The sequence below is a fragment of the Paramormyrops kingsleyae genome, chromosome 13, assembly GCF_048594095.1.
Source record: "Paramormyrops kingsleyae isolate MSU_618 chromosome 13, PKINGS_0.4, whole genome shotgun sequence".
Classification (NCBI taxonomy): Eukaryota; Metazoa; Chordata; class Actinopteri; order Osteoglossiformes; family Mormyridae; genus Paramormyrops; species Paramormyrops kingsleyae.
In genome coordinates, this window is record NC_132809.1 from 31163694 (window position 1) to 31189358 (window position 25665).

General features: G+C 49.7%; 2 protein-coding genes and 1 long non-coding RNA gene across 11 annotated transcripts in view; 1 reads left to right on the forward strand and 2 right to left on the reverse strand.

The window, feature by feature from the left end:
- Nucleotides 1–1482: 1482 nt before the first annotated feature.
- Nucleotides 1483–9426, reverse strand: ctcf (CCCTC-binding factor (zinc finger protein)). Of its 3 annotated transcripts, none has more exons than XM_072698625.1 (12): nucleotides 9286–9426; nucleotides 6756–7362; nucleotides 5968–6277; nucleotides 5513–5683; nucleotides 5298–5431; nucleotides 5011–5131; nucleotides 4640–4789; nucleotides 4276–4436; nucleotides 3780–3962; nucleotides 3535–3667; nucleotides 3280–3453; nucleotides 1483–3104 (listed from the first exon to the last, which is right to left on the reverse strand). In XM_072698625.1, exons 2-12 carry the CDS (start codon nucleotides 7344–7346, stop codon nucleotides 2890–2892), a joined length of 2343 nt encoding a protein of 780 aa, XP_072554726.1. In that variant the 5' UTR covers nucleotides 7347–7362; nucleotides 9286–9426; the 3' UTR covers nucleotides 1483–2889. The 3 variants fall into 3 exon arrangements, with proteins under 3 accessions (XP_072554726.1, XP_072554728.1, XP_072554727.1); XM_072698627.1 differs by lacking the exon at nucleotides 9286–9426 and adding an exon at nucleotides 8853–8953; XM_072698626.1 differs by lacking the exon at nucleotides 9286–9426 and adding an exon at nucleotides 7989–8176.
- Nucleotides 9427–9611: 185 nt separating this feature from the next.
- Nucleotides 9612–11110, forward strand: LOC140578236 (uncharacterized). Its single transcript, XR_011982335.1, has 2 exons — nucleotides 9612–10188; nucleotides 10523–11110. It is a non-coding gene; the product is annotated as an uncharacterized lncRNA (long non-coding RNA).
- Nucleotides 11111–11282: 172 nt separating this feature from the next.
- ripor1 (RHO family interacting cell polarization regulator 1) overlaps nucleotides 11283–25665 on the reverse strand; it is a 61737-nt gene continuing 47354 nt past the window's right edge. For 5 of the 7 annotated variants that reach the window (XM_072698621.1, XM_072698620.1, XM_072698622.1 and 2 more), the window contains 18 exons: nucleotides 25486–25539; nucleotides 23079–23228; nucleotides 22929–22992; nucleotides 21558–21601; nucleotides 21055–21180; nucleotides 20664–20812; nucleotides 19112–19241; nucleotides 18283–18426; nucleotides 16898–17809; nucleotides 16113–16255; nucleotides 15465–15612; nucleotides 15189–15324; nucleotides 14749–14910; nucleotides 14494–14652; nucleotides 14202–14398; nucleotides 14005–14088; nucleotides 13110–13200; nucleotides 11283–12780 (listed from right to left, as the gene is read on the reverse strand). In XM_072698621.1, coding sequence (XP_072554722.1) covers nucleotides 12683–12780; nucleotides 13110–13200; nucleotides 14005–14088; nucleotides 14202–14398; nucleotides 14494–14652; nucleotides 14749–14910; nucleotides 15189–15324; nucleotides 15465–15612; nucleotides 16113–16255; nucleotides 16898–17809; nucleotides 18283–18426; nucleotides 19112–19241; nucleotides 20664–20812; nucleotides 21055–21180; nucleotides 21558–21601; nucleotides 22929–22992; nucleotides 23079–23228; nucleotides 25486–25539 — 2991 coding nt within the window. In that variant the 3' untranslated portion in view covers nucleotides 11283–12682. The remainder of the gene's footprint in view (nucleotides 12781–13109; nucleotides 13201–14004; nucleotides 14089–14201; nucleotides 14399–14493; nucleotides 14653–14748; nucleotides 14911–15188; nucleotides 15325–15464; nucleotides 15613–16112; nucleotides 16256–16897; nucleotides 17810–18282; nucleotides 18427–19111; nucleotides 19242–20663; nucleotides 20813–21054; nucleotides 21181–21557; nucleotides 21602–22928; nucleotides 22993–23078; nucleotides 23229–25485; nucleotides 25540–25665) is intronic. The other 2 variants (XM_072698624.1, XM_072698623.1) reach the window with 1 other exon arrangement.

The window sequence follows — 25665 nt, forward strand, 5'->3', positions numbered from 1 at the left end:
GGCATTCATTAATTCAATGTTTTAAAAGCATTGCTCTTAAGTAGTTTTAAGCCTGAACGACAATGCACTTCTGATAGCGAAAAAAATGTGAGTCATGCGATCATTCAGTATCAGCGAAGGACGCTGTGGTCACGCAGATGTCAGGCCTCCTTAGGTGCGTGACTCGTGAATGAATATTAGCAAATGAGCACCGTGTAAGTAAGGCGGGACACTGGCCTGCACTGAGTGTGCCCTAGAACCCGCATCCAGGAAGCTTTTGTCAACCCGTCAAACATATTTGTGCACATAGATCAACATAAATGGGGTTTAAAACATGCCAAAATAATACTGTCTGAGAAAGCAGATTAAATGGAAAGTATTGCTCTACTTGATTTTGCCCAGGAATCTTAACATGCCCAAATCAAATTACTGATATTCGAATTGAATCTTGTGTCCGTGTTCCTGTAGGTGAAAGCAAAAACCAAAATCTCACCCTTCTGTTGCTACCATGCGCCACCTGCTGGCCGTCAATACGTACAGCAGAGGGTTGAGGTTTTATTGCTGTACCATTTGGCAGAGAAGAGAAATGGAAAAGTGGCCACTCTGCAATGTACAGGTTAGCTTGGGAGGCAGCGGCTCTCCTGTAGTTGAAACCACAGCCTGTAGGGGTCACTGTCTCTCATACGATCGTTTCCTTTCTACTGAAGTGTTTTTAGGCGTACTCCGAACCAGGATGTTTTCTAAAAGCTGTGTAAGACACTGTCAGTTCCCTCAAGCGGTGTTCAGTCATACGCCATCGCTCTCTTGTAGGGCACATTAAACAAAAATGAACATGCAACTATATGACATTTCAAGACTCAGGGAAGCAGACCGAGCGCACAGCAGCTTGGCCGCCCCAAACACTACGAACTCCCGCGGCAGAGCTCACGGTGACGAGCACCTCGGGGATGCTGCTGGGAACTGACTGGCATCAGGGACATCGTCACTAAGGATTACATCATCTACTTGATAAATAAGGCAGGATGTCCTGTAGAAGAAGCATGGGAGAAATTCATATTCTCACTGCACAGCCATAACAGGGAGCTCCTCGATCCTCACCTGCAGAGCTAATGACTCCGAGATGGCAGCCGTATCCATGGCTGACAGCCAAGGAATGTGAATGGGATTGTTCATCAAGGAGTTGGGGGTGTGAGACAAACACAGTGTGGTACTGAGGAAGACGTTTGACATCTACAGTAAAAACCAGCTTCCTCGTATCTCCTGGAAATCGAAGCCCAGCTTTAGATGCACGTCGCACGTCCAGCGAAGAACAATCACAGGATCACCAAGCAACATGTGTTAAGGTCAATTTCTTTTTATTAGCTGTACAGCAATACATTCTCCACCGAGCCTCTCATGTCACCCTGCCCCCCCCAGCCCTAATAAAGGTCTTTATAATGTCTGCTTTCAACTACTGAAAAAACTCACATAGTACAGCTAGGTACAAAAATGCATCAACCTATATTTAAGAGCTTAACAAAAGCAATTTTAAATGCAATTACGTATCAGAGGAAACTTCATTCTGAAAGAGCAGAAAATGTTCTGTAAAAGCAGGTTTTGTTTAGCGAACGCTAATTTGTACAGGTATCCTTCCAGCTTCCTCATTGGACTTGATTATTCTTTAAATTTGTTGAGACACCCCATGGCCACACCAGCTGACGTGATACCGAATGTGCCAAGGATACGATCGTACTTCAAAAAAAACAAAAAACAAAAAAAAAAACAAAAAAAAAAAACATCACCTTAATAAACTGCTTCATCTTTACTATAATTTCAGTTAAAAGATTTGTAGCTGGTTAAATAAAATACCTCTGTCAACACAGTAGTTTGGAATTAAACAGAAACCATTATTTTCACAATCACCCCCAAATTCATGTGAAGGCCCTTCCTGGGTTACACTGTGTGACATTCACCCAGCCTTCACACCTTAACAGCTTGTGGTCAGTGGACTCCAGAGCTCCGACAGGTCAGACAGGAGGACTGCACCCCCTGCAGGACGTTCGGAAAAAGCACTCCCCCCCCCCCCCAACATTTACACGCACTCACACGAGTGACTGACCGCTTTACACACAGAAGTCCCAGAGCTCCTGTTAAAACCTTATTCTTCCATAATGTACAAGGTCTTCCATCACTAGAAAAATGATTAAAATGTATGGTATAACAAAACAAATCGAAAATAAAAAATATATTTACAAGCAGGATTAGCCAATATTTCTATTTGTACAATGGTCATAGCCTTATAAAGTACCAGTGGCTGCCTTTGTCCTCATTCTATAATGAATCTGTATTTAGGAAGAGGCCTAACCCTGGACAAGCAAGCATCAAATCGCACACAAAGGCATCCTAAGCAGGAATCCCTGTCCCAGGTGACAATGGGCGGTGGGCTTCCTGTGTTTCTTGCTAGTTTCAAAGAAGAGTGAATGCAAGGCCATGACAAACATTAAGGGCATTGTGTTTTGCTGGTAAATTTATAATGGAGGTCACCATGAAGTCGTCACCGTCCTGTCCTCCTAAGACAAACCATTCATTCACCTATGAGTCACCCTATCACCTTTGGGACAAAGCAGGAGACCGATCCATCATCTTACACCAAACTCAAAAATGCTCAAACTCATCTTGTTAGAGCAAGAGGGGGGGGAAAAATTGCAGCTGAGACTCTGTATAAAGGGCTTCCTACAGGGTCAGAGTGGAACCTCGAGAGTAAAATGAAAGGGGAGGGAAGAGTGAAAGCAATAAGGTTCGGAAAAACAGGCAGAACCAATCTCTCAATGTACTCTGGGCAGAAACTGAGACCCAGAGACAAAACTACGTACAAAACAGGGAGGTTTGGGAGGGTCTGTAGTCAGACAGACGGGAGCAGTGACACACACATCACCGGTCCATCATGCTCAAGATCATCTCGGGCGTGAGGTCACCATTGGGGGCAGTGTCGACCACGGGCATCTGCATGACCTCCCCCCCAGCCTCAGCCTCCTCTGCCTCGGTGCCTGCCTTGTGGGCAGCCTGCTCGGGCTCCGATTCCTTCTTCACGATGATGTTCTCGATGGCGCCTGTGCTCTCGTCCTCCACCTGGATGATGGCAGCGGCTAAGAGGCAGAGAGACGCAAACCAGGTCATCAACCGGGAATAAAACACCTGACCAGAGAAAGGAAACCGAGTCTCTGAGGTTTCCAGTTCCCAGTAGCTGAGTTACCGTGGCCCCCCCAGACATGACATCACACACCACATGCATCCACCCCCAGTCCCATGAGGAGCACTCACGTGGGGCTGGCTTGGGCTTGGGGGGCCTGCCTCGCTTCCTCTTCACGACCGGGGGCATGGGGGCCGGGATTGGAATAATGGGCGGCGCCTGTTCCACCTCCATCTCAGCAGCAGCGAGCAGGTCTTCCTCATCCTCCTCTTCAGCATCATCCATCTCAGGTTCTCCATGAGCATCTACAAGAGAAGGGAAGTCAAAACAGGAAGCTGGCTTGGCTGTGAGGCCTCCACACCGTGGACTTGGGACAGGAGCCTCACCACTGTCATCGTCGTCATCCTTCCTAGAGCGCATCTTCCTCTTCCTGCCCACCCTCTTCTTCGGAGGGGCGCCGTTCTCGCCGTCAGTCCCTTCCGGACCCATACAGTTCTCCGCGTGTCTGGCCATGGTGTTCTGTAGAAGGGGTGTCACGAAAGTTAATGGCTGCCAAATGGCCAGCCCACCCGGAAATCAACTTGTGAGTCAGGGAGTCCCGCAGTGTGGCCCCGCCCACCGACCCTCGTACCCGTCGCGTGAACGTCTTGCCACACTTAGTGCACACAAAAGAAGTGGGGACGAAGTTGGGGTCGTGGTAGCGGCGGAAGTGCATGTCCAGGAGCTGCTTCTGCCGGAAGGTTTTCTCACAGTGGCTGCAGGCGAACGGCTTCTCCCCAGTGTGGGTACGTCTGTGCATCACCATGTGACGCTCCTGTCGCCCGGGGAGTGGGGCGGGGGGGCAAGGAGGAGGAGGTCCGTAAGTACAATTATTAAACTATGACCATTTGTCATGGTCTAAGTTTAGTTTGGGCATGTAGAAAAAAGGAGCAGCTGGATGGAACGTGTGAGGAAGCGAGGGGCAGTTTCACGTGTGAGGAAGCGAGGGGCAGTTTCACGTGTGAGGAAGGGAGGGGCAGTTTCACGCGTGACGTGTGCCTTTGATCTCCTCTGAGGAGCCGAGCGTCAGGACATAAGTCACACTTCCGGGGTGTTAATTCCCAGCAACACTGGCAGAGTGGCCGCACCTGTCGGCAGGCGTAATCGCACTGGTCGCACTTGAAGCGCTTCTCGTTCTTGTGGGACTTCTGGTGCTGGATGAGGGCGTAGCGCTCATGGAACACGGCGTCGCAGTAGCGGCACTTCCGGCCCTGCTCGATGTACGAGTGCTGCTTCCGCAGGTGTACCCCTGGATGGACATGCGCGCACACACACACACACACACACACACACACACACACACACACACACACACACACACAAATAAACACATGTTTCTTAAGGAACCTTGCTCGCTGCTCTGGGTCAAGTTAAGACATGTAACCACCCTGGATAAAATCTAAGGGACATTTCTGAGACACTGGCCCAGAGCCCATGATGCCGGCAGCTTACCCAGGTCGCTCTTGCGGGCGATTACAGTGTCGCAGTGAGGGCAGTGGAATTTGGCCACGTTCTCTGTGTGCTTCTGCAGGATGTGCATTTTCATGGTCCCGCTCTGTGTGAAACGGGCGTGGCAGATGTAGCACTCGTATGGTTTCTCTCCTGTAAGTTCAAGGAAAACACAAAGAGTTTTTCCCCCCACCTTCTGCTGAAGGCACAAAGTCATCGAACCCCAGTCAATCTAGCCTGACAAATGCAGACCGAAGCTTTCAGCGGTCCGACGAGTTCACACGCAGTGCTGTGAAAGCAGTAAGTGTCATTGCCCCAACGCCCCCAAAAACTGGAGGTCAGGCCCAATGGGAACGAGAAGGTGGAGGTCTGACCTGAGTGTGTCCTCATGTGTCTCTTAAGCTTGTAGGTGTCTCTGCTAGCGTAGCTGCACAGGCTGCACTGGAATGGCCGCTCCCCAGTGTGAGAGCGGATGTGCCTTTTCAGCTTACTGACCTGGAAGGCGCGCACACACACACACACACACACGGTAAGCTTACAGCTCCCTCTGGAGTCCTCTTTCTTTAACAGCAGCAAAGAGTGTCTGGTTAAAGTTATGACCCTGCCACACATGCCGAGAGCGTCTCGGGGGACAAGGGACTGGAGCGAGCCTGACATTCACCTCCACGCTGGCATAGTCACACATGGAGCACTTGAAGGGTTTCTCGTGCGTGTGCTTGTAGCGCCGATGCCGGACCAGCTCACCGCTGGTCACGAACGCCATGTCACAGTCCGTACACTTGTGTGGCCGAGTCCCTGTGGGAGAACACCATTTCAGAACTGCACCGAACCCGAAAGGCCGCCAGAGAGGACACTTTCTGAAGTGGGGGACGTTACCCGTATGTGTGTTCAGGTGGTTCCTCAAGAGGGTCACGGTCCTGAAGGCCCGCCCGCACAGGTGGCATTTGTGCGGCCGCTCGTCTGTGTGGCTCTTCATGTGACGGTCCAGGTTGGAGCGGCGCGGACAGGTGTAGCTGCACAGCTCACATTGGAACGTCTTCTTCACACCTGGTTCAAGGGCGACCCGGGACCACATTCACAGAGCTGTGAGGACAGCAGCACCCTAAACAAACCCAGTAGGGCTGCCCACTTAGTGCCCCTCTAAGGGCATTTACCAGAAAGATGGCAGCATCTCTTCTGGTAGACTATTTCAGGCATGTAAGAGGCACCACACATTCACCAAATCCTCAACAAGATCCGACAGCCTTTCATATAAGCTACTTATAGCCTACGACTCTATAACTTAATTGCCTCCGTGTTGTTGGGGTGATGCTGCTGAATGTCAGTCTAACCTTTCTTCTTGATTTTGGTTGGTTTAGGGGGCTTCATGTTGCCCACCACTTTCTCTGCATTGACTTCAGACAACAACCCCTCCTGCTGCTCCTCTTCAAAGTCATAGACCGACACATCCATGTCCTTCCCCTCCTCAGTGTTGTAGCGCAGTTTGCTCTTCTTGGTCTTTTTGGGCTTCCGTACAGGGGGCTGGTAGTCAGGGTCCTTAGCCCAGGATGGATCCTCATTTGGCTGCTCTGGTGGCTCTTGTCCCTGGAGCTCATCCTGTTCCACCGTCTCCACCTCCCCGTTCGCTCCCACCTTCACCACCTATCATGGAAGCAATAAAAAAAAAATTGATGTGTGCATTTCCAAAGGTCAGAGGTCAACATTTTACCCTTCCATTAAGAATCTCCTTCAAACAGTGTGGTGAGTGGCCCAGCGAACTAAGTCCCTGTGCCTGTGATTGAAAGATCGTCTTCTCAAGTCTCAGTAGAACAGTCACATTTCCGCAGCCCTTGAGCAAGATTCTTAGCTACATGTTGGCTGCCCCTGCGCCGTGCCCCCCCAAGCTTGCTCTCACCTGTCTGTGTGTCTCATGAAGAGCAAGATGTGCCAGGCAAGAAGAACCATTCCAGTGTACCTGTACTCATACTTGCACAAAGAGCAAATAAACTACCTAATCTAACTTAATTTTTAAGCTACTGTTCTACAAAGCCGTCCTTTAACTTGCATGCCAACCCAACACAGGACGCACAGGGTAGGATTCTCAACAAGCACTTTTCTAATCAAAAGTAAGCAGCCTGACCTGGAAGCCCTCGGGTAAAGGCAGTGTGTGGCAGATGACCGGCTCTCCGTCCTTGGGCATGGCAGCAGCATCCACAAACGTGCCCTGTAGCTCATCCACTACAGAACCCGCACTGACGGGCACGGCCGACACCGGCACCTGCACCAGCTGCAACTCGCCCAAGCCCAGCGGCTGCTCTTCCATGTTCACCACTTGCAGTGTGATGATCTGAGTCTCGTCCACCGTGGTGACTGTGGCCTCGTGGCCTGTCCCCGGCACACCCACAGCCACTTCGGGGTGTACCACTGCAGTCTCCATCACCTCCGTCTTCATCTGCAGCAGGGCTGGATCCAGGGAGTCCATGACCATCATCTCCATGTTGCTGTTTACCACATCCTGCACCAGCTGCTGCTGACCCACCACATCCAAGGACCCGTCAGGCTGCTGATCCACCACATCCATGCCCCCTGCCTGCCCCTGCAGCAGCTCCACTGCCACCTCCTCTTCATCGTCCACCCCGCCTTCACGGCGCCGCTGGTACGTCTTGCATTCCTTTGCTCTGAAGGCATCGCCACCTTCATCAATGACTGTATCGGTTGGCTCACCTTCCATGACTATGACCTAGGAGCTGCACACCAAGCGATCAGCATTAAGTTTTACATTGTGGCACAATGTCTTCAACACAATATCAAATCTGACACACTTAAAACGTCAAGCCAAATAAGTCTTCAACAATATGAAATATACAAAACAGTTACCTACAAGTACACACACATGTACAAACTTTTAAAAGAAAGTTAATTACTCCAGTGCCTTACTTGAGTAGGTGATACTCAATTACATTTGACTAGTGTGAGGATTCTTATAAAACTGAGACTATTATTGTATTCTGTGACCAATCTGGGCCTGATCTTCCCCAAAGGAAGAACGGAGTTAAAGCCAAATAGCACTGATGTGTCTAAATATTAAATTTTTCCAATATTGTGCAGCAATAATATACTATAGAAAATATTTTATTTCTTGTCCCTGCCACCCTGATCTTGTATCTATTCTTCCGACCAATTTAAGCTTGGGTCTCTTCATTTGTCCACGCATCCATTATTATTACGATTTTAAAAACTTTTTTTTCCCCCGTTTATCGTTGTTATCTGAGGAAGAGCACCCTTTGGCTCTATAAGCAACACGCTGAACAAAATTAAACTTCGGAGAGATTTATCGGAAGGGAGCTGGGGGGATTCATTTATTGGTCCTCACCATTCTGTACATCAGCAAAAAACTGTATATCTCCGGTGTCCATACTGTACAGTCATTCCCCATTAATAAAACACAACACATAACCAAAGAAAAACGCCCAATGAATGAATCGTTGTTACACTAATGCAGGTCCCGCCGAAAGGAGACTAGTTTACCGCTAACTATAAGCAACTCTAAGCGTGTGAATGCCAAGTACTGTCCCGCCAAGACATGAAATATGGCGCGTTTTGGAAATTAAGCGCCGAAGCGGGTACGGTTCCGCAAAAAAAAACGTTAAGAGTCGATCCGTCACAAAATAACAGCGGCTCGACTGTCCGCGCCGGGACTGGACAGAAAAAAAATTCAACTGAATGTTTTTGCAGGTTACCAGCCGGGTTGTAGAGGGAGCTCTCGGCTGATCGCGCCCCTCTCTTTAGCTGCCGCCGAAGCTGGTGCGCCGCAGCCGCCCTAGTGCCGGCTCGGAGCCGCCTTGAGGGAGACGGAGACGCCGCGGAAGGCACCTTGCGAGCAGGATCGAGCCGTGGGATCACTTTCGCCGTGCCCCGGAGGACATGTGCAACGTGTTATTTTTTTCCCATATCTGGAGATACCTGGACTGACTTGGTCTACGTGTCAAAGCGAGCTGCGCGGTTCCGCAACTAGTCGGGCGCATTTTCGGCGCCGATTTCTTGATCAACTGCAGTTTTGGACCACAGATTTGACGCTGCACGACTTTCTGCTATAAAAAGCAATATGTGCGCCAGTAATAATGGAATCTGGCACACGAAAACGGCGACGCTGCGGTCGGATAACTGTTACAGAGGCCGAATGGGACTGTTTGGGATCCAAACCGAGCTGGGCGCGAAAAACAACAGAGCAACTTACAGCCACCGAAAAGGACTAAAAACGGCGTCAGTTTGTGCATTTTTAATGTGTAAGGGCCCGCCGAGGCGTCCGGCAGTGCGGGGGGTTCCTGACTCTCTCCGTCTCCCACGAACCCGCGGGTTTCTTACTCTAAAGAGCAAACAAAGAAAAAGAAAATGGACGCCTGGCCTAAACATTTCCTCAAAACAACGGAGCTGTTTGAAAATGCATCTGTGGCGAATTGTCGGTTAATATAGAGCAGAAAGACGAAATAGTTGAACAATATCCCCAACTTCTGGGTTAAAAATGTTTTTTGCTAAATTTTCGATAACGATAGAGGGAGACAAACACCCCCCGCCAGCCGCCAGAACCGGGAGCCCCATCGTGACACCTAGAGGCCGAATAAAGCTCCTGCAAAAATCCCCGCTTTTCCCAGAAACTAATGCGGTTTTACCTGCTTTCTTCTGCTTATTTTCCCGTTAATTCCGAATGGAAGCCAACCGTCCGGTCCCTTTTCTGTCGACGATGGCAGAAAAACGCACCCCTCTTCTCCGGCGGTTTTAATCCTCTCCCGCTTTAGCAGAGTAGGCTCTGCACAAAATGGCGGCCTTGCGCCAGTTAGTGCGCATGCGTCCATGTGTACGTCCAGTTGAATGGAAAGGGGACTAGGGGTGGCTCGAGGGAGGGGTGACGCTGGGCATTGTGGGGAGTTGTCATCCGCAGCGGCACTTTTGAATCACAAGGAGCGTGAGGCAAGTTTTGCCGTCGGGTCACAGGTGGTTCCGAGAAGGGACATAGCTGCATGGGTGGTCGATAGCCTTTGTATTTGAAATGCATTTCTAATACATGTGTAGATAGGTTTGCTGCTGAAACAAACTAGAATTTAAAAAGTTAGTGCTTCTGACAGGATCGCGGCACTGCGATTGGTGTTTGACTGTGAAAATTCAGCTCTCACTCAGCAATCAGCAGGTTAAAAGAAAAGGAACTGTATATAACACAACAAAGGTTTGCGTCTTATACAGGCGCCAAACCTGAGTACAGATGCCTCTTGGAAGTAGAAATGGAGAAGTTGCTGATCAGATAGCAAATGACGCCTTGGAAATCACAAAGAAGAGATGGGCAATGTTGAAATGGATGACAGCGATACTGAGGTCTCGGAGGATGATGATTCTGAAAAAGAAGAGACATATTCGTCTAAAAATGGGCAAGTGTGCTGATCGTCAACAGCATGGAGAAGATGGACAGACAAGCTGGCGGCGATCCGTGAAGTGTGGGATATATGGGTCAGACAGCTTTCCCTATGTATACATTCCCGGCCAGGATGTAACAATAGACGAGCGCCTGGTTCCATTCAGAGGTATTTAACATTATTTATTACTGCTCTGCATTGACCTACATTGCTACAACAGTTTATCGTTTTTATTACAAAAATCATTATTTTATAAATAATTTCCAAGTCATTACAATGTATCTATTACTTCCGTTAATGTATATATCTATCATCAGTGAATCGTAACGATCATTTGTTTAATGCAATTGCTATATTTGTTCATGATTTATACTTGAGTGGTACTTGAGTTACTAAGTAATGATATTGTAAAGTGTTACCAAAAATATTTGTCTACTCTAGAGCATTTATCTGTTTGGTTTGTTTGACAGCAAATAAGTATTCTCTCTATATGTTCTTGCAGGGCGCTGTCCATTTAGGCAGTATATGCTAGGCAAACCTGGTAAATATGGGATCAAATTGTGGGCAGCGTGTGATTCAAAATTCACCTATTGCTGGAGGTTCCAAGATCCAAAGCAAGTCTCCAGGGAAACCAGAAGAAAAGAAACCTTGCAAAGTGTGTAGTGCTGGACCTAATGGACGGGCTCAAGGGGCATAATATTACAGCTATCGATGTCTTTGTCTTTTGAGCTCGGTCAAGAGCCACACAAAAAAAACTCGCCATGTTGGGCACTGTGTGCTGTAATTGACAGGAGCCGCTGTCTGCTCCGCTCACAAGTGTTGTGTTCTATTCGGCAAGAAGTCGGAGCTCAGCAGGAGTTAGCCTTCATGACTGCGCAAATGCAACTCCAGCCAGGCCATCTCTACAGCTCTGCGGGCACCAGAATGGCGAGGGTGGCAAGACAAGTCACGTCCCCCCCACAGGGCAAAGGAGGGAGAAAGAGGTGCTGCATGAATCAAGCATGGCTTGTTACAAGTGTGGCCAATGAGTTTGTAAGTTGTCATGGAATTATTTGTAAAAAAAAAAAAAAAAAAACCTTTGTATACTTTTGAGGTCAAAATTAGTTTTTTAGTACTCTAAAAAAATGTTTTGATGTTGTTTTGGGTCAAACTGACCTCACAATCATTTGAATATGATCTTGCAACATTTCATTAAAGTTCCACAACAAAAATCCCTTTTGTCACCCCCAAGTGTTAGAGAAAAGAAAAATAGGACACAAGTCTTTGTTGCAACATTTTATAATAATAGTCCTGTTACATTTATCAGGCAATATCTTTGTCAATATACATTTTATAGAAAAAAGTATATTATTTGTCTTTTATGCTGCACAATCTGCAAATCATTTAGAAAATGAAACATTTTAATTCTTCCAGTAGTTTTCCCTAGTTCTACTGTGACTCAGAAGTATTTATTAAATAAAATGTCTGTTGTAATAATTTTTCACTCATCATTGTTACTTTAGGCACTTATAGATAGAAGACTGTATCATTTCAAAATTGCCTAAAATGTCCCTCCAGGTATGTTCAATGCCTTTCTGGCTCTACAACACAGCCAGTTTGTCTTCTCATAACAGCGCTGTAAAAAGGCCCCCTACTGGAGGCACACTGACATCACAACAGATATGGGCCATGGGTAGCCCATTGGTTTCCAAGGGAACCAGACAAGCAGCTATCAGTCCACAAGTGTGGTGTCTGTCACTCATGAAAACAGGGAATAGATTGTCTCCTATCTTTATAGTAGAAACAGTATTCAGTTGATTAGCCACTGGCACAAGACTGAGGAAATGCATTATGGGTAATTGATGTCAGCACCAAATAACATTCTGCTTTTAATTGTGTAAATTTGAAATATTGCTAAATTACAACATAAAAATGTCAAATGTGTACACCTTATGTGAAATACATATGTATATTGTTAAAAGTAAATATGACAAATTATGGCACAGATTATTTTATTAATGTGGCTAATTGGTGAAACAAACTCCCTGTATAATTAGGAAGACCAGAATTCAACATTAATGTCGCTTTGTCATCCTGAACAAGCAAATCCTCCTCAAACTCCCGACAGCTACTATGCTTCCTTGAAGCTAACCACCTTAATCAGAAACTCAGTAGGAATTCTTTGCACATTCCCCATGGTGAGAGCCACACCCTCCTTTCCCCTGAGTGGGTGTTTTCCCCGCCTGTCCATCCTGTTGTCCAATCATCGTTCATGCCGCAGTTTGAGGGCACACCTCCTGGTACAGCCTTTGACGGACAGGTCTCATCATTTCAGAGGGTAGCTACTACAGACCCCAGCTAAAGGCAGTGAGACAATCCCGCTTCACTGCTTCACAGCTCGTAAGGAATCATCAGCATTATTACTTTGTACTTATATGCATATTTACAGTGTCATTTCCAGTAACAGTATGAGACAGAATCATGTAATTGTGAAAGACACTTCTGCTGTACTAGGCCTGGCCGTCTCTGGATGCACTCTGGGGGTCTGTACAGACGGTGAGTGAAACGGCCCCTATGGCAGCGACACTGTCACGTTCCGTGTGTCAGCCTGTGCAGCAGTGCGCTGTTCTGGGCTCTCTCAGCCACGCACGGCGCTTTCTGTGGTCCTGGCACTCCTGTGGCACTAGAAGGCGGTGCTGGCCATACTGCCCGGGGCAAACAGGCGGGGTATGCCATCCTCGTTGTCCTCCACGTGCCGGTGGGCCAGTCTGCCCTCATCTCCTAGGGAGCAGCCGGAGAGAGGAAGAAGGTCACGCGTGTGCTGCCTCCTCTTCCCTAGTTCTGTTGGCCTCATTGCCATCCCCCCAAAATAAAGCATGTTTAGGAACCGTGTAGGAAAATATTAATTAATTGCTGCACTGACTCGCTGATATATTTCTTTGTTCAGTTTTACCCCTTCAGTCACTCCATCAGACTCTGAGTTTAGAGTGTCTGATTGACCCAAACATGGCTACAGTGATTGACTGCATAGTTAAATATGGGCTTTTTTAAAAATCATGCACCCCCCCCCCCCCCCACCACCACTTGCAAGCAGCCCCGTCTGGACTCACCCAGCACCAGCAGGGCCTGCTTGGCTGCATCCCGCACCTCCTCCTTGTCTGTGCGACACAGGTAGACCAGCTGATCGATGCTCTCCTTGGCCTGTGGCACATGGGGGACAGGGGAGGGCTGTTAGTACCTGAGCAGCTAGTTAAGTGCAGCTAGCTGAGCAGGTCTAGCTAAGTGCGGCTAGCTGAGCAGGTCTAGTTGAGTGTGGCTAGCTGAGTGTGGCTAGCTGAGCAAGTCTAGCTAACTGTGGCTAGCTGAGTGTGGCTAGCTGAGCAAGTCTAGCTAAGTGTGGCTAGCTGAGCAGGTCTAGCTGCAGAGTGTGGCTAGCTGAGCAGGTCTAGCTGCAGAGTGTGGCTAGCTGAGCAGGTCTAGCTAAGTGCGGTTAGCTGAGCAGGTCTAGCTGAATGCGGCTAGCTGAGCAAGTCTAGCTAAGTGTGGCTAGCTGAGTGTGGCTAGCTGAGCAAGTCTAGCTAAGTGTGGCTAGCTGATCAGGTCTAGCTGCAGAGTGTGGCTAGCTGAGCAGGTCTAGCTAAGTGCGGCTAGCTGAGCAGGTCTAGCTGAATGCGGCTAGCTGAGCAGGTCTAGCTAAGTATGGATAGCTGAGTTTTGCTGGCTAAGTATGGCTAGCAGAGCAGGGCTGGCAAAGCGAGGCTAGCTACATGTGGGTAGCTAAGCATGGCTAACTAAGTGTGGATAATTCAACGTGGCTAGCTGATTGCAGCTAGCTGAGCAGCTAAATGGGGCAGCTAGCACAGGCATGACACTGATGTTCCATTTCTGAGACGCGTGCTGCTTTTTTTTTGTATAACCCACTTCACAGCCGGTACACCAGTACTTAAGACCCCCTGTACCAACAAGGGGGCGTACAAGCCATTAGCCATAACAGGCAGTACCCACCTTGAGGGACGCAAGGGCCTTGCAGCCGGCAACTCTGGTTTCCAAGATCTCATCCTCCAGGAGCTCCAAACAGCTGACCAAGGCCTGAATGGGGCGGTACAGTGTCATACACATGCTCCGTTCCAGGGGATGGACCCAAAGCCCGTTAGCCAGACCAGTGTGTGGTGTGTGGTGTACCGTGCTGTTAGAAGCCTCACCCGCTCACGTTGCAGCGGATGCTCGGCCAGCCCCCGGAGCAGCGAGCTTGCCGTGCTGCAGACCTTCCCCCGGGGGTCCACGAGGAGCCGGCTGACGGCGTGCAGGACCTCCCGCTTCACACTGGAGTCTGTCAGCCTCTTCAGCACTTTCAGCAGGGTGTCCTGGTCCCCGGACTGTAGGCTGTGCACCAACCACACTGTGGGAGGGGGTGAGGCAATGAGGAGGGGGGGGCGAGCAACAAAAGGAAGGCACGCCCCGTGCACGGTGGCTGTTCCATGTCCTCCCACTCACCCTCTTCTGCCAGCTCAACGATGTGCGCCTGTAAGGAGCTTAGACCCTCGGTGTCCAGGTACTTCCAGAACTGGAAGACGGTCAGAACCTCTCGAGCCCCCCCAGCGCCACGCCGGGGCAGCTTCCGCTCCTGGATCCGCTCTGCCAGCCTCAAGAACACTGGGGGAGGGACAGAGTGGCAGCAACCTGTTACCAAAATGCTTACCATGCCACCCTCAGGCCACCACACCTCTGTGGCAACTTCTGTTTTGTTACCTTCATCAGAGATGGCCCTGCTGCGCTCGGGCAGCTGGCCTGTGTAGTTGCAGGCCAGCGCCTTCAGGAAGTTCTCCACGGATGTGCTGTAGACCCTGGCACGTTCTATGCATCGCTTCCATAGAGACAGGGCACCTTCACAGTTCTGTATCTGTGGTACCACTGTTTGAGAACAGGAAGAGTGGTGGGACAGGTTTAAAAAAAAAAAGATGGAAAGATCGAGAGGCAAGAGAGAGAAGGACAGAGACATGGGGCCTGTAAGGCAATCGAAGTAATACTGGAATAGAGTAACACTGAAATAGAGTAATACTGAAATAGAGTAACACTGAAATAGAGTGATACTGAAATAGAGTAACACTGAAATAGAATAATACTGAAATAGAATGATACTGAAACCTTTACAAGGAAGTGACTTTGGTTCAGCTCTGCCTCAGGCATACCTTGCTCCGGCTCGGCATACGGGCCGTACGAATCCTCCACAACCCGACGGATCAGCTCCAGAACCCTGGTCTCCCTCAGCAGGAAGTCCAGGGCATACATCTCACCACAGCGAAGCGGGCCAAAGGTACCCAGCCGCTGTGGGCGCAAACATCCATCGGGAGACACAACGGTGAGCTCCTCAAGATTCAAGCCTAAGGGTGTGTTTGTGTGTGTGTGTGTGTGTGTGTGTGTGTGTGTGAGAGAGTGTGTGAGATGCAACTCTCTGGCAACCTCACCAGTAGCTGGACACTGCAATTCCTCAGGTGGACCAACAGGGCCTGATCAAGAGCCTCAAACCCAGAGCTCATGGGGCTGGACGGGGATTCCCAGCAGCGTCTGTCACACCCCCCATCGTCTCCTGTGCTCTTCCCTGCATGTGTGTCACTGTACATTCAATGTATAGCAGAGGTTCATATTACAAATCGCAAAAAACAAAGACACATATATACACTGACTTAAACCTAACAACATATATTTAATGTAAAGTGACATGTATGGAATATGACACATTAACACCACTTATTCTGCCACTGTTGAATTCTTGAATCTGATTGGACAGAAGGTTGTTGATTAATTTCATATAACTGCACACCTAGTGTTGACCAGGCAAATCACAGCAGTAAATTATTATTCTTATTATACTCTTGAACTCTAATGTTTAAAAACATATAATGTGCAGCTTGTGGCGCTAAACCCAACACACATAAAAAGGTCAGGTGACAATTTTAATCCACTGGCGTTATACTCATCTTCACCAATAGATGGTAGCAGAGCTCAGTGTGCAATCGCTCGTTAATTTTTACACACTGCATTTCTCAGCAAATTCAAACTGACAAGTGGCAGGACAGTGCTGAGGTGAGTGAAGGACATTTTTATGCCCAGACCTGCCATCGGTGTGATTTCTAGCCCTTTCTTCTTCCACGTTGTCCTCCTCATCGTCAAGGTCAGTGTTGTTCAGGAAGTCAAAGCTGCCAAGGGCGTTTTCGACCGTCAGGCTCACGCTGGATGAGCGGCTGCGGTTCTGGCCCTGGGAAGCACAAGCATCCAAATAAACACACTCATACACATAAATTCACGCTGACACACAAACACCGGATACAGACGCACATACCAATTGTCCATTAAAACACACACACACACACACACTCTGCACTGCCGGCCTTCTGTCTGTATGTTTAATTTTCTCAATTATCTTTAGGTCGGCCTGGTGGGTGGTTGAGGGGGAGACAGCGGGAGGAGCAAAATGTCGGGGCATGGCCCAGCGAGGAAGAAATGGGGGAGGGGAGGAAGTGCCGTGGAAAACAGGAAATGACACGGAGGGAGAAGGAAATAGCAAGGGGGGGGGGGTCGTACAGAGGGGCAGGCTGTAAAAGTTTTCATGCTATCATACGTGTAGCGTGTAGTTGCTCTGTCTGAATTCCTCTGCCTACTGCATTTTCTCCTGTAGTGTTTCTAGCCTCATGCTCTAACTACCCCCCTGTTTGTTTCCATACCCTAAAGTCTGCAAAACACTGTCACCCCTGATATTTAAAAAAGCCCATACTGCTCTTCATCAGCACGGCCGGTTCTGGGAGAGCAGCCCCACGGTCAATGCCTTAAGCACCTGAGCCCGTAGGATTGGACCAGCGGCACCACAGCTGGTCGGGCAGGGTACAGCCAGCAAACTCACCGAGAGTATGTCCTCCAGCTGCTTCAGCTCCTCCTCCAGGCCCTGAAGCTCAGGGAACTGGCCCCTGTAGTCATCCAGGCAGGAGATGACGGTGCTCAGCGCCTCGTCCAGGCTTCTGTCTGCCCCTGGCTTCTGAGCCTCCTGCCCCGGGGGCTGGGCAGAGTGCCTCTTTACACTCTCTTCTGCCGTTTCTGCCCATGCTACCTTCTGCTCGTGGACTGGAGATCCGGTCCGTTCAGAGTCACTGGCAGGGGGCGTACTGAAGTGCGCTTGCTCGCCTGCTTTGGGTGATGCTGGTGAGGAATGCAGACCGCCCACATCTTTCTCCTCTTGCTCCTCCACTTCCTCTTCCTCAGGGGCAGCCGGTGTTCCCTCAGTGCCAAGTGGGAGGGCAGAGGAAGCCCCCGAGGTCACAGGGGATGAGGGCTCGGTGGCGCCTGGCTGTGGGGCATCCCCATCTCTGCTAGCCTCCTCCGTTTCTGTGGGCACGGACTCTCCGACCAGGACGTCACCGATGGAGACGATGGAGGCCTCCTCGGAGGACTCGCCCGAGTCTGGAGGCGGCCTGTCCGTAACTGTGCCGTCCATGCTGTGCTCGCTGATGTGGCTGAGTGAGCGCGAGATGCAGGCGTGGCCGTTGGGTACGGCCTGCTCCCCATCCGGCTGCCCGTCCGCCTCCTCGGCCCGCTCCGCGATGGCATCTGGCCGGCTTGGGGTGGAGGTGGCAGAGTCGCGCGGCGCAAACGTGATCTCGATGGCAGGTGCGGCAGCCTGCAGCTCAGGCTGGACCAAAGTCACATGGGAGTGCCGCATTCCAACAGAGAGCTGCGGGCTGGACGAGTCGTCGGACGACTCTGAGGAGTTGGACCAGGCGGTGCCATTTTCCATCTCCTCTTGCCTTCGCAGCATGTTCTATGACGGGGTGGGGGGAGGAGTCAAAATTAAAGGTAGAAGTGCACATGGATAAACACATGATAACTGGGAGTGGGTGTGGCTACCTGCGACGGACAGGGAGGTTACGGACCAATCAGCTTTCTTCCCAACAGAAAGCTGCCCAACCAGAGGGGGACAAGCTTGGCTTCCGGCCCAGAAAACACACAGACCCCCTGCTCTGTTTGACGGGCTTCTGTTTAATATAATTTCTGTCTCGCCGGGTCATGCATTCCAGCCCTGATAATAGCACAGATACCAACCATGTTGAGAAGCCGTTAGGATTATCAAACTCCAGCCCCCACAAGGGGGGCTAAAATCAGTTACGTCTGGTGCCGATTTCCATCCCCTGTCCCTCTCTGGAGCAGCTGCAGACCAGGACCGCCGACAGGACAGGGTACTAACTACACACTATGTCGCTCCCAGACTACTGGGCTCCCACTAGCAACACTTACATCCATCTGCATGCGCGTGCACCCGAGTCTCATGGGGGTGACGTCGCTGCACGAGCAGCTGTGAGACAGCCTCTCAGAGAGCGTGTCACGGAACACCTCCAGAAGGGACCAGCGCTGCTTGGGCGGCCCGCTCCTCAGAGCGGTCTTCGTGTGAGGGGGCGGGGGCGGGGGCGGATGGAGGTCGAGAGAATGACAATGAGAATGGAGAATGACGGCTAGTCTATCAGGCCAGGAGTGGGCTGCGGCTACGGCTACTCGCTACGTTAAGGCCACCTCTGGCTCATCGGCACAAACGCAATGGCACAGGGGAAGCTGGAACAGAGACGTCAGGTGGCAAGTTAAAGAAGACAAGAGACATTATTCCAGAAACTCAATGGATGACTCCTTTTAAGGAGAGACGGATCAAAGCGGAGCTACCAAATACCACCAAATACCACCAAATTTACAGGTGAATATCAGCTAATGTAACTATTATTGTCTGCAACTCTACACTGCCCAGACTCCCTAGGCCAGCGCTTCTCAACCTATTCTTTGAAGTCCCCAGGACAGTCCACATTTTTGCTCCCTCCCAGGTCCCAGCACACATGTACCAGGTATTCAGTGTTCGTGATTGACTGGGAGCTTGGAGGGAGCAAAAATGTGGACTGTCTGGGGATCCCTGAGGACTGGGTTGAGAAACCCTGCCCTAGGATATCAATCGAATGACCTATGATACTGTGACCTTTGACCATATAATGAAGTCTGACAGTTATCCACTGCTAACAGAGACTGTAGCGTAAGGGGTGTTAGGTGGTTGTGCGGCGTGGTGCACAGTGCAGGGGACACTCACATAGAAGGCCTGCTCTCGCAGTGAGGGTGTGTCCGGGGGACTCTGGTTATAGGTAGAGAAGCGCTTGTTGACTGACGGAGCTTTATTCACCGTGCTGACTGTGGAGCTCTGGTCATCTTTGTCGAAGGGACTAAGGGAGGACAGCAAGAGAGAAGGCGAATGTAAATCTAAGCACACACCCATGTGCAATATTTGCAGCAATAACTCCGCTGAATTTCTCTGCCATTTGGAGTACATCAGATTCTCCTTTTCTCCTGCTACCTTTATTAGGTGCCATTCATCAAGCCCTCCAGGCAGAAGCGTTTCGCTTCCAGGCTCTGAAGTGCCCTACACGGAGAATTCAGACCCCAGGACATACACATGCTTGGCTGTATCAGACACAAACACGCGTAACTATGACAGCAAGTTAATAAATACGGGAAAACAAGCGGTGGAGGCCCTGGAGGATATGCTATAAAAGGTAGAACGCGAGAGAGCTCTTCAGCACACTGTGCATGGGGCCAGGGTGGTCTGCCGCAGACCTTAACGTCTCATTTTAACCAGACCTTTCATGATGGTCAGGACAGATTGAATCAGCACTCTGACGGACAATAAAACATTCAAGGATAGAGCTCATCAAAGACGAAGGAGACATTCCAGGTAAAAGAAAAAAAAAAGTAAATTGCCAGAAATTAATATTTCAACACAGGAATTCGAACGGCAAAACAGAAGAGAACAGACGGGACCCCCTTCCCCCAGAAGTGAGGAGAGTTGGCCCCCCAACACACTGTCTGACAAGGGGGCGCTAAACGAGATTTGCCCGTGACACATGAGTCTGCTCACTCACGCCAAGTTGTCATTACAGCGGGGGACATACATGGTGACAGACGGAGAGCCGGTCCCTTCAGTTTCACTGATAAGGCCACACAGCACCACATCTAGGCAGCAACAGGAAATGCACTCAGTAAACACCCATGTAAATATGTTACCCTCTCTGTTAATGAATGACCACACCTCTGAGGCCCGTTCTGCTATGAGCCGAAATAAACACCCCCCACCCCACCCTTCGAGCCCTACCACCCAACCGTTGTCCTGGAAGCAAGCAGGAGACTCTCGAGAGTGTTTCTGACAATAAGACCCTATTCAAATCACCTGACGTAGATTCATTCAGGCCACAGTGACAGCGAGAGCCCTCAGGTGCTGGTGGTGAAGGTCCGTATAGCCAGTACCATAAACCCAAAACCAAGGTTACTCACCCCCACACCAGAACTACAGAACTACAAACACAACCAGTTCCGATGATCTAGGTCATTCAAGCACAGATTCAAGAAATGCCAAAGAAGAGAAGCAGATACCACACAGAACGTGCCGTTTAGTACTGGGGCAAAGAGACCGGTTCCTCAGGTTCTGGGAGGTAAGAGAAATTGGGGTCTGGGAACTCTGATGATGACATAACAATCCCTGCTCAATGCCAGGCACACTACTGACACAGAAAAAGAGGGAAAAAAGCACAGAAGGCTAATGTACCGGCTACCAAATCAGGGATAAACGCTTCACATCAAGGCTGACTCACTTCCACACAACTTCCAGACTCAGCTTGATGGTCCCGAGGTCGTTGATGTCGACGGCGACCATCTGGGGCAGAGCAGCAAACAGGTCCTTCGTTTCACATGACACATTTCCCACCACGACGTGATTGGCCAGGCTCTTTAACTCCGTCACCTGGGCAACCGTAGAAAGTGACAGGAGTTAGAAAGACAGCCAGCAAACTTTTTAAGCAGCCCCCCTGTGTCTAGGTGTCCTGTGACTCCCCTGCAAGTCTTCCCAATCCTCTAGGAGATATGTGATGGAATTTATATCTCCCCCTGTCATCTTTCTATAACTCCATCCTGAGAAATCATGAAGTCGTCTCTCTCGGGGAATGGGAGAGGTTTCTGGGTGGTGGAAGTGGGACACCAGCTCACCTTGATCGACAAGAACTCTGTTATAAGGGGCAGAAAGACCATGTCTTCACTGTCCCACACCTGCTTGCCGTTCAGCTCGATCCGGCCCCGCAGTTTCCAGCGCTGCCGCCCGTATTTCATGAAGATCTGTAGAAGTTCCAGAAGGTCGAGTGCATACAGAGACAAGAAAGGTACCTCCACCTTTCTCAAGGGAACAAACGTCAGGGCTCACAGTTTCATTAGCTCTGCTGTTGTGTGATGACCTCTCCCCTTCCAGACGTATTTCCCCCAAAAACCTGACCTCTGATCTTCTAAGCTCCTGGAAGATCAGATACCTAAAATGGCCTGGGCAGCCTAATGAGGTCACAGACTGATGCAATACTCTTCACCGTCAATCACTGGCAGTTGAGCAGCAAGAAGTCATTCATAATATCGGCTCAGTTCCTGTTTCTACCCTTCTTGCCCAAACCTAGAAGGCCAACTCAAGTGCGGAAGGGAGACGGCAGGTGAGGGCGAGAACTGACCTCGTACTGGTCTCCGGCACACAGGCGCGCAAAGCCAGCCAGACCTGAGTCACACAGGGGACAAAGGGGGCGTTAAACTTCGAGATGGTCCCCCGTGCGGCGTGACAGGGCGGCAGGAAGACAGAGCTCAGTGTAACAGGGCGACAGGAAGACATAGCTCAGTGTAACAGGGCGGCAGGAAGACAGAGCTCAGTGTAATAGGGCGACAGGAAGACAGAGCTCAGTGTAACAGGGCGGCAGGAAGACAGAGCTCAGTGTAACAGGGCGGCAGGAAGACAGAGCTCAGTGTAACAGGGCGGCAGGAAGACAGAGCTCAGTGTAACAGGGCGGCAGGAAGACAGAGCTCAGTGTAACAGGGCGGCAGGAAGACAGAGCTCAGTGTAACAGGGCGGCAGGAAGACAGAGCTCAGTGTAACAGGGCGGCAGGAAGACAGAGCTCAGTGTAACAGGGCGGCAGGAAGACAGAGCTCAGTGTAACAGGGCGGCAGGAAGACAGAGCTCAGTGTAACAGGGCGGCAGGAAGACAGAGCTCAGTGTAACAGGGCGGCAGGAAGACAGAGCTCAGTGTAACAGGGCGGCAGGAAGACAGAGCTCAGTGTAACAGGGTGGCAGGAAGACAGAGCTCAGTGTAACAGGGTGGCAGGAAGACAGAGCTCAGTGTAACAGGGCGGCAGGAAGAGATCACTACTAAGTGCTGCTGCTTCTTTCAATTAGTCAGTGTCAAGTCAACTGGGCTTTATTGTCATGCCATCCACAGACAGATACACGCTGGCACAAAATGGCGCCCTCCCCAGGAACGTGGTGAGACATACAACAGCACTGACAGAGGGAGGATTTTCACAGTACAGACACTCCTCTACTTACGAACTTTCAATTTATGAACTTTCAGACATTACGTTCATCGGGCTCCCGTTTCTTGTCAGCAACATCTTTTTTTTTTTCTGCCCCAATTCCGCCAAGTGCGACTTGCTTACGCTTACGGCGGCGTAGCTTGCGTACTCCCAGCATCCTAGTTCTTTGTACTTGCGTGCACCCTTAAAATGTTGTTGAATAATGACTTACGAATATTTCAAGTTACGAACGGCCGTTCGGAACGTAACTCGTTCGTAAGTAGAGGAGCGTCTACACTGCCAATCAAAGTTATAACCAAAATCAGGTTTTTTGGCTTACGTTATGTGCAGTATACTTACAGTGCAAAAACAAAGGACAGTACAAAAGAAGGGCGGCTGGGCATAAAGGTTTATACACATTTATGTACACAGTGCAGTGTATGTATGTAAACAAGAAACAAGGCAGGAGCAGAATGACAGGATAAACATAGTGATTATCTAACGATAAATAGATGAATAATAATAATAATATTTTACACACCCTTCATCTTGACGTGGAACTCCCCCAGCTGGCTTTCCAGCTCATTCTCCATCAGGCACATGTTCTGTAGGGCAGAGGGACAGAGAGACCATAAGAGGGGCAGCTCACCAGTCACCAATGCCCCCAGTCCGCCAGAGGGGGCGCCCTCACCTCTGTATATTCCTTATAGCCTTTGCTGGCCTCCGACAGGCTCTCGCGGGCCTCACGGCTCCCAGAGGAGGCAGTGTAGGCCTTCACCATCTTGCTGGCTCCGTCGCGCAGCCTGCGCCGCATGCAGTAGGCCTCGTACAGCTCGTCGATCTGCGCGGGGCAACAACCGGGTTCTCGGTTAATCCAGAATCCATCCATCCATTCAACCATGCAAGCATTCAGCTTTAAACCACTACTGCCACTCAGGATTGCAGTGATGTTGAAAGAGAATTTTACATGAACTAGAAAAGATCATGTTTGAGTTTTTGGCATAGAAATGTATGTTGATGTACACCAGCAACACACACACACACACACACACACACACACACACAGGTTTGTAATAATGTCTTTGTGGGGACTCTCCATTCTTTTCTATGTGGAAAACCCTAATCCCAACATGACAACCTTTACCCCCACCCAGCCCTAACCTTAACCATAAGTAACCAAACAAAATACAAGACTTTTAGCATTTTTACTTTTTTGATTGCAGTCACAGATCTTTGTGGGAACCTGAGAAATTGTCCCCACATTGTCAAACCATAAATATAAACCTGATCAACTCACACATGCCTCTCCTGTAACCCCGCTACTGGGTTGCCAGCCTTCATTTCTGGATGGGGAATTTCGGGATCTCTTCCCTGATTTCTAAATGCATCTGACTTTCAGAAGAATCACGCCCCATGTATGATAAAGTGCACAGATAAGTGAACAGAACTGAGGGACATGGGGTGATTCTGGGATCATCTGGCAAACTCATCCTGATCCCTTCTTTCAAGCTGAGGCCTGTTTTATCAATATTAATATTCAAATTCATTGAATGGTCTAATTTTGTTCCCTTAGCCTTGAGACAAACAGCAGACCTGGAAAACTGGGGGACTGGCGGCTCACTGTGTGCCTCCCATAAAGGCTCGAGTTGCCCGAGGAGCCTTCAGACCAGTAAGCTGCACTCCAAATGTCCTTCAAACAAGGGGTCACAACAAATCTGGCGTGCCAGGCAGGATGGGGTGGGGGGGATTAGCCACACCCCCCAGTGGGAGGACACCACCTGAGTCCGGAGGCTCCCGCTCCGCACTCGCGGTCCCGCTTTGGCAAACCCCGCCCCTGGTTACTGTAACCAACAGGGCACCATCGTGGTGTGAGGCATGGGGCAGAGGAAAAATAAACAGGACACGCCTCCTCGGTGCCACACCACAGGAGAAGGATAGATCCCCCATTTTTCCACACCGATCCGTCTCATCTGGAGGTGATTAAGTGCTGGCGGGAGCTCATTACCACCGGAGACACGGCACTGGGTGTAAGGGTCTGCTGCGGGTGCTAATTACTACACTACTACTGACACAGTCAAATAGCAGTTGGGGGTTAAGGGCCGCGCTCAGGGGCCAAATAATGAAATCACTCAGCCAGGCCTGGGATTCGGACCTGCGACCTTCCGACCTGCTGGGCCACACACCACCCCAACAAAGCATCTATTGTTTAGTGTGTATTCTGGGAGGATGAAGGGCCAAAGTTTGCGGTTCAAAATATAAGAGATATTGTGTACACAAAAGCCCCCTGTTCTGAAAGGTCGTCCCCTTTGTCCCCGGAGTTGAGATGCTGAGGTCGTAACACTGTACTGTAGTAAGCAGCCAAATGACGCTTCAGGGAGGTCCTGTGTGCTTTTATAACGCCCTTCAGTTAACCTGCCTGGACTGAGTGTGGGGAAGCCAAAGACGTCAGCCTAGAGCTAAATAGATTCCCACACTAAGGCTTGTATTGTATTTAAAGGGGTCAGGGAATTATTTTAGAACATAAGAAAAGAACATAAGAAATCTACAAACGAGAGGAGGCCATTCGGCCCATCAAGCTCGTTTGGGGAGAACTTAACTAATAGCTCAGAGTTGTTAAAATCTTATCTAGCTCTGATTTGAAGGACCCCAGGGTTTTAGCTTGCACTACATGAACAGGAAGGTTATTCCATACTCTAACTACACGCATTTTAGTCTTTTTCCTCTTTAAAATGACTGAATCATTATAAATCTATAGTCCAAATGCATACTGAATATTTTTAAAAAGGCAGTTTTTCTGGCTTTGTGAGCTTGAGCATAAACACACGCACATTGTGCGGATAAAAAGAAGGGCCCATCTGCTGGCCACTAGGCCACAGCAAACAGGCCTGTTCTGAGACGCCACCGGGTTGTCATGACAACACGGCCTACAAGCTCCTAGGAGCCAAGGTCTGGTGTGTGTTCTGCTCTCTGTCCTAGTGGTATCAGTACCCACTCGGCCGGGCAGTACCAGCCTCAGAAACGCTTTTGGCACTAACACACGCATTTAACCCTTCGTGCAGGACGCGCTGCTAGGACAGCAGATGTCAGTAAATGCTCACCTTGCTCAGATGGAACTCCAGCCTCCGCATGAACCTCTCGGTCACCTTCACTTGCTGTTGGAGAAAAACACAAGGCCGGCTTTTAATCCTACTCTCCTTCTGTTCGGCATTTCTGGTCATCTATATTTATACTTTTTACGCAAAAAAAAATCTTAAATGAGAATGTCCTTAATGTGACAG

Excerpts from the sequence above, each read along its gene's own strand:
- ctcf (XM_072698625.1), bottom strand. The coding sequence starts at position 7,346 with ATGGAAGGTGAGCCAACCGATACAGTCATTGATGAAGGTGGCGATGCC. Across the intron at positions 6,278-6,755 it reads CTTTACCCGAGGGCTTCCAG|GTGGTGAAGGTGGGAGCGAA; the intron begins GTCAGGCTGCTT and ends CTTCCATGATAG. Across the intron at positions 3,454-3,534 it reads GGATGACGACGATGACAGTG|ATGCTCATGGAGAACCTGAG; the intron begins GTGAGGCTCCTG and ends CTTCTCTTGTAG.